The 12,097-nt window shown below is 46.9% G+C and overlaps 1 protein-coding gene across 2 annotated transcripts in view; it reads left to right on the top strand.

Moving 5' to 3' along the window:
* Positions 1–12,097, top strand: part of LOC137424230 (thymus-specific serine protease-like) — a 134,157-nt gene that overhangs the window by 27,361 nt on the left and 94,699 nt on the right. For both annotated transcript variants that reach the window (XM_078774149.1, XM_078774150.1), the window contains exons 3-4: positions 2,694–2,793; positions 6,179–6,308. In XM_078774149.1, the coding sequence (XP_078630275.1) occupies positions 2,694–2,793; positions 6,179–6,308 (230 nt within the window). The remainder of the gene's footprint in view (positions 1–2,693; positions 2,794–6,178; positions 6,309–12,097) is intronic.

The following is a 12,097-nucleotide window of genomic DNA, read 5'->3' as shown; positions in this document are numbered from 1 at the left end:
CATTCAATAACAATCTCCTGTGAGCTCTCCTTCCTCACACTTTCTCTCTTTTGAATCTCAAACCTGCTTTTCTCTAACCCCTTCCAACATTTTCATCTCTGATTCATCTTCCTTCCTCGTAATGTTGTTTGAGGGTTTGTCAAGCACTGTGCTTCATTCCTCAATTATAAGAATGAAACAGTGTTTCAGCATTATTGTTGTTTGGAAGAGGTAGAAAATTCTGAAATCAACTTTGTAGATATACATAAATGAGTACATGTTGCAACAGGTCAAATTGATAGCAGACCAACAAAACTTGCACGAATTTCATCCAATGCATATGGTAGCATATTGATAAGGTAGCAGGGTAACTGCTTTTCAGATACCTCTGGGAGTGACACCCCTGCCCTATGTGAGTCCCGGTCATATCTGGCTCTGGCTGATAGTACATGGTATTAAACTTGTCCAGGGTAACGGATCCCGAGTGCCTTGTGGGGGAAGCCTCTTCAGGCTAAGGCTATGAGAAGGACACTCAGATATCAAACCACACCTGCAGGTCAGCCTGGGCAGCGCTACATCGTGGATAAATGTGCCCATGAAAATCAGTGGTGGCACCGATTTAGGCATCACTGCACAGCATCTGCAGGCAGCTGTGTCCACTTTGGACATCACGAAAGCCGTCATCATACCGACGAATTGGCCAGTCTGCTGTGCCTATGTGCATCAGACTTCACATTGCATTTACTGCACCTGCAGCCAACGATGCTCAAAGGAATAGAGAGTGGGAGAGGGATAGCACACACCTCCATCACTTTAATCGCTTCTCTGTGCAGGTTTTCCCCTTCATTGGTTCCTGCTCACCTGCTCAACACCCATCTTTACCGAAGTCCTGCTGCGAGGGAGGAGTGATGTGGAGGATAGGCAGAGGATGCTGCTGGGTGTCCCTAGTCACGAGTCCACACAGATGGCGGTCCAAGTGTGATGGTCGTTTTGTCATTGACCAGGAGCAACAGTGACATTCGTATCCTGCTTGAGCGTCAGAGCAGCCCTCTCCAGGGGTAGCACTGTTCTCTCCACATGGAGGAGATAGAAGGCAACGTCTCAAGCCTGCTACAAAGCTCAACACTCAACAGCTTAAATGCAGCAATGTGCAATCATAGCTTCAGCATCATCGCAATGCCACTGGAGAACAATTGGATCTACCTACTACCAATGCTGGAGTGGGATCGGCTATTTTAAAAGACATCACCTTCAGGGCAGCTTCTGACATTCTCCGTTTCGTTAAACATATTTACAAAGACTAGTTTGATGAGACATATTAAGACTAGACTAGTTTGACGCCGACATCCCCTCCCCCCAGATCAACAGCTTACTTAACTCCATGTATGCGGCTCTTTGCTGGATTGACAACAGAGGCTTAGTGAGCAAACGCTCTTCTCACCTGCACCTTAGGAGACTCGCTCAGTCAAGACTACATTCCATAAAAGACAGCTGGTGGGCAGCAAGAGTGGAATAAATTAATGAGGCAGCCGACACAAAGAATTTCAAGCACTTCTATGCTGGTTTAGAGGCAGTCTATGGACCGTCCTCTTGCGGTTATAACCTCACTCCGTACCTCAGATGGCCAGTACCTCATCACAAATCCAAACAAGAACCTGGAGTGCTATGCTGAACACTTTAATGGTGTCCTCAATTGCCGCTCCTTCATCTCGGATGCGGCCATTGACTCTCTTCCCCAACGGCTTATAGTAGAAGATCCCTCCCACTTTCCAACTAAAATAGAGACCACCAGAGCTATCAAGGAGATGTCTTTCTGGAAAGGCCCCTGGTGATGATGGTATCCCCTCCGAGGCTTTTAGGTTTGGTGGTACCAACCTCCTCACCCAAATGACCCAACTCTACAATGTCATCTGAATTGAGAAGTCAGTACCCCAGGTCTTCAAAGATGCCACGATTCTTCCCCTGTACAAATGCAAAGGTGATAGGTCGTGTGTCATCAACTACCGTGGCGTGACCCTACTATCTATTGCCGGGAAAATACTTGCCTGCATCATTCTTAATCGCATGTCACCAACAATTGTCAACAGCATCACCCCAGGAAGGCAATGCGGCTTCCTTGCTGGACGTGGCATGACCGATATAATGTTCCCCATTCGTCAACTTCAGGAAACATTACAATCTATACAGGGTCTTCGGTGACCTTACGAAAGTGTTTGATCTGGTCAGTAGAGAAGGCCTGTGGAAGCTACTGTACAAGGTTGGCTGTCCCATTAAGTTGATCAACTTCATCAAATCCTTCCACGATGGTGTGGTTGCTCGTGTGAGGGACAGTGGATGCACTTCTGAGTCATTTCCTTTTACCAATGGCACAAAGCAAGGCTGTGTCCTAGCTCCACTACCATTTAGCATTGTGATTTCCTCTATGCTTCATGATATTTTTAAAAATTGCACCCATGGAATGATGGTCCAGGCATGTGCATCACTCCCTTAGGTAGCTGAAAAACAGCTAACCTGCTACCATATCAATATATACAACAATGATAAAGTGAAATACAATCTTGTTTAGTGTTTTATTTTCTTTGTCTCCGTCTCTGTCTCCATCTCCGTCTCCGTCTCCGTCTCTGTCTCTATCACTATCACGGTATTGCGTTGACATTTTATATTGCATACCAATTTTGTGAGTTGTCAGTATCTTTTTCACTGTGCATTTGCAGAGATTTTGGGTGAACACTAACTTCTGGAATCAACGATGTGGACCTGTATTTTTATACATTGGGGGAGAATCCAAAGTCAGTCACCTAAATGCCCTCTATGGTAAGTTCTTTTTTTCCTCCTGTAGGGGTTTTAATGGGGTTGGGAGGAACTTGATTGTTTTGTGCATTTTCGTAAAGACGGAGTCTATAAACAAGACGGCATTTAACAATGCAGAGCCTAGAATAGAGAGAACGTAGAGAGAAGAGTAAATCAGAGAACATCCTGGAGTCTACAATCTGTCATCCTGATGTCTTGCAGGCAGGGCGAGGCATCAATGCATGTGCCGTTCCTTTGGTGGATGTTAAATCAGGCATCCCATCTGCCAGCATTAGTTGGTGGACATTAAAGATCCATCGATGTCCTTTGCGAAGAACCCTGAAGAGTAATTAAGCTAGCACTGCCACCAAGAACAAATTCCAAATCCCTGTCCTAACCTACAAGAGGGTATTGCATCAGTAACAAAGCCGTGCCAACATCCATTGCTGCTACTCATAGCCAAGCGCTGCATATGGGGAAGATCGAAGAAGATCATCATACTGAAACCGAAGGATAAGGAATGCTTCAGGGCGAGGCTCAATGTACATTTTTTAAAAATCCCTTAGGACAGTGGTTCGCAATTCTTTTTTAGTCTCAGTGATTTCTTTCACAAAAGGCACTGAATTAAAATTTTATATTCGATTAAAACACGTTTTTATAATTCAGAGACTTCACTTACACGACCGGTCAAAAGTTTTGGAACACCTCAATTTTTCCAGTTTTTATTGAAATTTACGCAGTTTAATGTCTCAATGTACTCTGAAATTAAGCATATAACAAATAAACGATTGGAGATAAAAAAGAAATCATATAATTATTTTGTTTAACAAAATTTAATTTAAATTTTTGACTCAGCAAAGTAGCCACCTTTTGCAGATACAACCGCCGAACACACTTGTGGCATTCTTTCTACAATGGAAATCAAATATTGTTCGGGAAGTTCTTCCCAACACTGTTGCAAAAGTTCCCACAAATGTGTTGCACTTGTAGGTTGCTTTGCTTTCACCCTTCTGTCCAGTTCATCCCAAACCAGCTCGATGGGGTTTAAGTCTGGAGACTGTGCTGGCCATTCCATGATTTGAAGCCGACCGTCTTGTTCTTTTCCTCGAAGGTAGTTTTGACATAGCCTGGAGGTGTGTTTAGGGTCATTATCTTGCTGTTGGGTGAACCCCTGACCAACTAGGCGTATACCAGAGGGTATTGCATGGCGCTGCAAAATGCTGTGGTAGCCCTTTTGGTTCAGGGTGCCAGTCACTCTGTGCAAGTCACCGACTCTGGATCCAGCAAAAGAGCCCCAGACCATCACGCTTCCTCCTGTATGTTTGACAGTTGGTGTCACACACTGAGGAACCATCCTTTCGCCTACTCGACGGCGTACAAAAACCCTGCGTGATGAACCAAAGATTTCAAATTTTGATTAATCGGTCCATAAGACCTTCTTCCAGTCTTCAGTCGTCCACTGGTGGTGCTTCATGGCCCAAGCAAGCCTCTTTTTCTTATTTTGCCATCTTAGCAATGGCTTTCTTACTGCCACTCGACCTGTCAAACCTGCAGCTCGAAGTCTTCTCTTCACAGTTGAAACTGAGACTTGCTTACATCGACCAGTGTTAAGCTGTGCTTGAAGCTGTTGTCCTGTGAGCCACCTATCACGCAAGCTGTTGACTCTCAGAACCTTGTCTTCTGATTCTGTCGTGGCTTTGGGTCTGCCAGACCTCTTCCTGTCAGAGTTTCCTCCAGTTTCCAATATACTACTTCCTGCAGTGCAATATTGTCCAAATAATGCTTCAGATGGTATAATAACAGTCTGTTCCAATACTGCTTTTATACAGACAGGGGGTTTGTAATCAAGTAATCAGCAGAGGTTGGGACACCTGTAGGAATTGTTTGCATCAACTTTCAAGGCTTAATTTACTTACATTGCTGCAGAACAGCTGAAAAATTGTTAACCCATTACTTGTTCCCGGAAGAAGGCCTTATTTTTTTTTACAATATAACTGCAATTTGCATTATTTTCCCGTTTTTGCTAACCTAAACTTTTTTTTTAACCTCGAGCAGTTTACTGCTTACCTTTGTACCATTTCAGGTTATTCACTGGACATTAAACTGCATAAATTTCAATAAAAACTGGAAAAATTGAGATGTTCTAAAACTTTTGACTGGTAGTGTAAATTGATCAGCCTATTTAGTCAGTGCCAGGATGAAGGCCTCCAGAGCAACCTCGTCCGTTCTGTTCTATCAATGTAATTTTCGGTCATTGAATATTCCAGTAAATTTTTCGATTTAATCTCCCTATCTGACCTTTGCTTCTTTCAATTTTTTGGATTTAGTCTAGACTTAATCTCTCTACATCTGTCTCCTTCAGGGCCTTCTCAAGGTTGCCAGTTTTTAATTATTGGTGTCCACTGGTTATTCGTTTTTGCTAAGTTTCCAGCCTAGTTCCATTTCATGTTTGGGTTGTGACCAGAATGTAAAGGAATGTTTTCTGTATGATCCTATAATTTTTCTTCTTGCGCCTTTTGGTTATGCCGAGACAGTATCTTTCCATGGCTCTTTACGTGGTGATCAATGTTTGCTCCATCTCCATTGTTAGAGACCATGTTTTGGTGCCCGAAGTCATTACTGGAAGAGTACAGTGATTGTAATCATCTTTCTATATTTACAGGACCGAGGCTCATGGAAGAGCAATGTAGAACTGACAGTGAGGCAAACATCATGGCCATGAATGAAGAAGAAGAGTAGAGGTAGGAGGCAAGGAAACACTGAAACTAGCAAGGAAGATGGTTGCGTTAGGAAAGGTTAATGAATGTAATATAAATCACGAGTCAAAATTGGGGATGACAAAAGATGGCGGCGCAATGCTTGTTTGATGGCCTAGATATTGAGGGAAGAGTGAGACAGAATAACCTCTGGAAGGTGGTTACATAGATGGGAGACGATAGGATTAAACAGTAGAGGCGAGCAGTCAGCTTGAATTTTGGAAATTTAACCATAAGGGTGTTCCTGGAAGAATGTGTGCATCCTGGAGGTTTCACGGTTTCACCATCATGTCTAAAAGGCAAAAAAAAAAACAAAAAAAAAAAACATCGAACTCGAGGCAGGAATACCACCTGATAAGAGACAGTAGAAAAACAGAAACACCACCGAACTGCCTGTGATGTGGAAGCAATAGAGCTTGTGCTTCAGCCTTGTCGTTGGGCATTCTGATAATGTTGAGAGCTTTTGATTCCATATAATCCAGCAAGGACTTATGAGATTATTGGGCAACAGTTTATAAGGAAGAGCAGTACTCCTTTGAGCTACACAAAAGCCTGGTAAACTGAGTAACTTTAATTTTCCAAGGAAAAAGTTGGATCGTCGGAGGATGTGCAGTCTGTTGTTGTTAACTGTTGTTGTTTTGTCTTGGGGTCAGGTGGTCAAGTAGAACTGGCGAGGAAGATGGGTGCCATGGTGGTTGTGTCGGAACATCGTTTTTACGGAAAGAGCAAGAATCCTGAGGGCACCACTGATTCAGACCTCAAGTTCCTTACCGTGAAGCAGTCGTGAGTTCAGATACTCTTTCTGTTTTAATACAATTCCTTATCAATCTGGATTTCTCTTGGTGTTACCATCATGTCTAAAGGCACAAAAATAAGCGGAGACCACCATTCTGGCAGACAAGGACTATATCCTGGGAAATTGCTGGGCATTGTGATTGAGAATACATTATAGTAAAGAATAAATATCAGGTGCATCAGTGGATTGCAACATTGAGGAGAAATGACAAGGCATCATCCATGATTGAAACTTATTGTTGTAGCATTATTGGAATGCCATTTAGCAAGTTACCCTTCGAGGTCTGATTTTTGGATAGCTACCCTTATATATATATATATATATATATATATATATATATATATATATATATATATATATATATATATATATATATATATATATATATATATATATATTGTTATGGAACCGGAGTACGGCACTCCCCTTAGGGGGGGGGGGGGGGGGGTTAATCCCCCCTTCTATTTTCACTGGCCGTCTCCGCTCCTGACGCTACCCAGCTACCTCCGGAAAGGCAGGTGCACAGCCCCGTTTGTACCGCGGACAGATGTTAATTGCCGAGCGGTTTTTAGCAACCGTGGCACGAACTATTAACAAGGACTAGACCCGATTCTTGAACGTTGGCCAAATCGTGCCACAGGTATTCAATTGGGAAATCACTAAAGCGACACGGATGTGAAGAAGAAGCAGAACAAAGGTAGGAAATACAAATATGATTTATTTACGAATTACTATTTACACAATCAAGGAAACCAAGGAAGAAGGAAGAATAAGAAAATAATTGCAGAAAGAGGGACGGCCCAGAAGGACACAGTGCAACGCTAGCTTACCTATGGCAGTCTTACTTACAAACCCAGGACAGAACAAACAAAGACAGACTCACACGAATGGGGAATTCTCAGGCAGGAATGGCGGGAAGGATGCGAAGGTGGGACCACAGGGCACCACAAGCGGGTCCGCTCCGGGCGGGAAGCGAAGAGCCGGCAGTTCCTCGTATTCGGCCTTACACCGCACACCGGCAGGGTCACTCGCTGCCCCGTCAGGGCTTCACGCAGCTGGTTGAAACGGGGCTGGTTGAAGCGGCTCTCTGCAGAAATCTCTCTTGTGCAGAACTCAGCTGGGTCACGCATCTGCCGTCTCTCTCACGCATCTGCCGACTCTCTCACGCATCTGCCGACTCTTTCACGCATCTGCCGACCCTTCAAAAGGCTTGCGCGCGCGCTTTTATTGCCCTGGGGCGATCAAGCTGCCGGCCTCCAGGACACGCCCATCGGTGAGCTCGCCTCGGCCTTGATTGGTCGCGAGGGCTCACCGATCCCGCCCCTAGAGGAGGCGTTGGCAAGGCCACGCCTTGTTCCTGGCGCTGGGCTGACTCCTCCCACCTTCTGCTCCGAGATGACCTCGTGCTCAATGGAGTCTTGTGGCGAAAAACACGGTCCCAAAGCAGCAGCGACGAATGCAGAAAACCGCACGCAGAAAACCACCCAATGCAGTTGGCAATGGCTGACAAAAGGGGAATTGGAAGGGAATCTACCTTATTTGAATTCGGTGCAATGGAGTGTCAATTAATGGAAGACAAAGCCTTAAACTAATACACATAATAAGGCGATAACTACTGAACAGGGAGATCTATGATTTTCTCCGTGATTGTATGTGGAATAACTAAGGGGACGACCTTTGACCTTTATACACAACCCGGAGGGTGATATTTTACAACAATTCATTACACTACAACAATACAAAAAAAACACAACACAATTCTCAAATCCACAACACTGCACCCTCCTCCTCTTAGGCACATCCCGGGCCTATTAAACTTTTACCTTTAGTGTGGCACGTAGGTGTAGTTCCCTCTACATTTAACCTGACCCTGAGTGTGACAGTTTTAAAACACAAATAAATATGTCCCGCTGCTGCATTGCACCCTATCTAACAGATTTACGCCCACAGCTAACCGAATTGCGGAATTGTCTTCAAACTACAACATGAACGATGGGGGAGCATTCTTTTTCAGTTAACGCTGGTATTTACAAAACTAACCCCAGGACCTGTGATTGTTCTTTTGGGGGGGGGGGGGGGGGGGGGACAGCCTGCTCTGCATCGCCGCACCATAAAGCACCAAAAACGCACCAAAACACCATACCAGTGCACAGTCATTGCAGTTCAAACAAAAATAACCAAACAAACCCTGCTGGTGGTCTTGCTCTTTGGCTCCCTCTGCTGGCTAATGCTCTTCCAGATGTTGTCAACTTGTTCTTCTTACTGGCGGCCTATTTGGACATAATAAAAAGGCACACAATGCGTCCATTTTTAATTTATTTATGGCCCACGGGGCCGACTATAAGTGGTTCACCTGTGTGGCATAGGTGCCATGCTACCAAGGTCTGCCAGCAAGATCTCGGGCCATCATGGCCGGTTACAGCAGAGGGGCCATGCCCCAACCCGTGGGGTCCATGAGTGGTGCTCAGCCACAGACATGTGGTCCATAAGTGGTGCATCGATGCAGGCAGCTGTGGTTGCGAGAGTTCTGGCACACAATGGCGGACTCCCGCACGCTCCCCTCGGCGCCCAGTGGCGCACAGTCCTCGGGTGGGAGACGGGGGGGGGGGGGGGTGGGGTGGGGGGGTGGGTAGAAGACAGTTGAGTGAGGGGTAAGGTCACAAGGGTACACATCAAAACAAGGCGATGCAAGACGAGGTGCGTACGGAGAGCGAAGTGAGTAAGCTCGTCCCTACCGTACGTTACCTACTCTACCCTTGCCCTTACCCCATATGTACACAAAAATCTACACATTTACAAATTCGTCACTACCGTCACGTCTTCCCAATATCTCCCCTATACCAAATTCGTCCCCACAATCACTCTAACCAAAATTTGCCATCCCCAATTCATCATCAATCCTCATAAGGAGGGAGAGATGGAACATCACACAATGTCACACCCACGTCATGATGCGTCTCACAATCCAAATAATAATCCAAATAAATGCACAACAAAAATAATAAAAAACATGGCATGGTGTGGAGTTACGTCATCTCCTCAGGTGAGTGGATGTCGATGGTGCAAGGAGATTTCAAACCTAACTACTTCCTAAATGACATTAACACACCTTACACTACCCAGGGTCTTTCCCTGCAAAACCATTGGCCAACTTACTCTATGCGGTTTTAAGAACCAATTTCCCATTGACCAAACTGTGGTGCTTCATCAATTTGGGGTCTCACTCCCCCGATTCAACTTCCTGTGCCTTTGCACAATTTCCGGGCTGAGTCGTGTAGCTCTCCCAGCAGGTCTACCCACCTGCACACCTCCACCACTGTAGTTGCCTCCGAGCTTACCTGCTCCTCACCCTACCTATCTAACTGGGGAAGGCCCTCTGGTGCTCTCCCCACTCAGTGCCCTCTCTGGCACTGGGCTACCCGGGTCCGTCCTCCGGGTCCTCGGGCCCCAACCACAACTCTAACGGCTCCCAGAGCCCACCTGTGGCCTCACCTGGCCGACATCCTAACAGTGGCGGAGTGCCCATTTAACTACACACACTAACAGGCCACACGCCCAGCCATTTCCACGTCACTAATGCACCTATCCAAACACCATTCTTCCACACGCACCACAGATGCCAATATCCAACCACAATTTACCTGTACCCTCTACCTAACTCTTAAACTACCCTCCCTGGGTATTCGTGATGGGGTCCATCCTCCCCATACACACCTTCGCACCATCCACTCCACTCCACAGTTTCCACCATACTCACTCCACACCATACATTCCATACTCCATGTATTCCATACAACCATTCTCCATTCACCTGTATTTGCACACCTGTGCCATCACTCTTGGTGCTACCTGCACCCTCCTTCCTCCCAGGACCATTTGGTCAACCCAACACACAATCACCACGACTCAGTCATACACTGATCCATACACTTTCGATCCTCAAACACTCGGCATCATCTGATCTAACTACTCCCCTCTGAAACTCGGGCTTCCCAGTCGCCCCTCTACATTATTGCGCTCCCTCATCATTAATCATCCAACTACCCTCTCTATGTCCCCACTACCTGTCCAATGTTGCTACTTACCTTACCGTTACCTATGGTCATCTCTAGGTCCTTACACATTTTATCCTAACCCTCCCGGGCTAGTTTTCACTGCCAAACCCCATAAAACTATAGCTCCTTTGCCCCCTTATTGTGAGGGATGGCAGAGTTGCCATCCCACCACATCGGGTATCTTCTACTATCATTATCAATTTTGTCATAAAATTTCAATCACAAATTTTGCTTTTCCATCCACAAATTTCCTATCCCTACCAAATGTCCTTTAACTCGCCCTCGGTGCCTCTTCACATGCTCAGAACTTGGCTTCGCCAAGTCGAGCAATGAACGCGGGTGGTTCGTTGCTGGCGGTTGGATCCGTCCGGCATTCGGTGCAGGGAAGGGGGTTCACTCAGGCCGAGATCCCAAGGTCCACCTCGGCACGGAGCCTTTCGGTCTCCCGCCTGATGACCTGATTTCGCCCTGCCGGAACGCCGCAACCACAAGGGGTCGCCATCCCGACCCTTCTTACCGGGCACTTGAGTTAGTCCACCGGGCACTTGAGTTCCACCTAGCGGAGCACGGACGCGGCCATTCAGAGCACGGCCCGGCGTGGATCCCGTACGGCGGTTCCTTTGAAACCGCCGCGGTTACGATCCCCACTTGTTCCCGCTGCACACGAAGCCTGGCACGAACCGAGGGCTCGCTTCGGCTATAAGTCGATCTAACCGCTATCCCGTTTAACGTCGATGTTTCACCTGCAGGCTCACACGCATACGCGACCCCTTTCATCCTCACCGAGCTCGGTGCTCCAACGCTGCCCGTACACCCCGCGTACTTCGTTATTGCACTTGTTCTTGTTCCGCTCACCGACTTCGTCACACACCTGACTACCGCACACCTTAGCACACACTCGTCATTCACACACCTCACCAACACACCTCTTCGCGCCCCCTCCTCGGTCACATCCCCGGTGACAACCACGGGTGTGCACTCACTTGCACACCCAATCACGTGCTTTACTACTAACTCAAGTGTGCATTCCCACACGCGCTCGACCATTCCAGGTGTGCATCCTTCCATTCCAGGTGTACATTCTTGCTCACCTGCCACAACCAACTCACGCTCCGTGTCACTCTCACTACTTTCACCACCACACCCGGTCGCGCATTCACCCTCACTCTTGACAGCGCACTCTGTTATCATGCACTCCTCTGTTACACACCTTTTTTGTGCATCCTCCTGCGCGCACACTCTCCCGTTACACCCTCCGTAACACTCACCACAGGTGTGCATTCTTCCGTTACATCCCCTGTAACACTCCCCATCACGCGCTTCCATGTGCCCCCCGACACACGCGCTACGACCAACTCACTCTTGACAGCACACTCACTCCTCGGCGCGCACTTTTTCCTCACACACCCCATAGTCGGACATCCTCGCACACCTCCTCCTTCACACTCTATACCTGTCGCACACTTTACCAGCGGCCTCTCACGAACACCCGGGTCTACACCAACACCCAAGCCGACTGCATCTCCCCTCACACCATATACATTCCCGAGTATATCGCCACTCACCTTGGCACCTGGTCTCCGCTTCTCCTCCGCCACCTGCAAACTCTTTATTTGGGTACTGAGCACATCATCATTTTTTGAACACAGACCTTGCACATATTCCATGACTTCCTCCTTTATCTCCCTCTTAGTTTCCCTCCGTCTCTTCTTAATTTCACT

Source organism: Myxine glutinosa, chromosome 3 (assembly GCF_964187855.1).
Source record: "Myxine glutinosa chromosome 3, kmMyxGlut1.1, whole genome shotgun sequence".
In the NCBI taxonomy this organism is placed as follows: domain Eukaryota; kingdom Metazoa; phylum Chordata; class Myxini; order Myxiniformes; family Myxinidae; genus Myxine; species Myxine glutinosa.
This window is presented reverse-complemented; position numbering and strand designations above follow the sequence as displayed.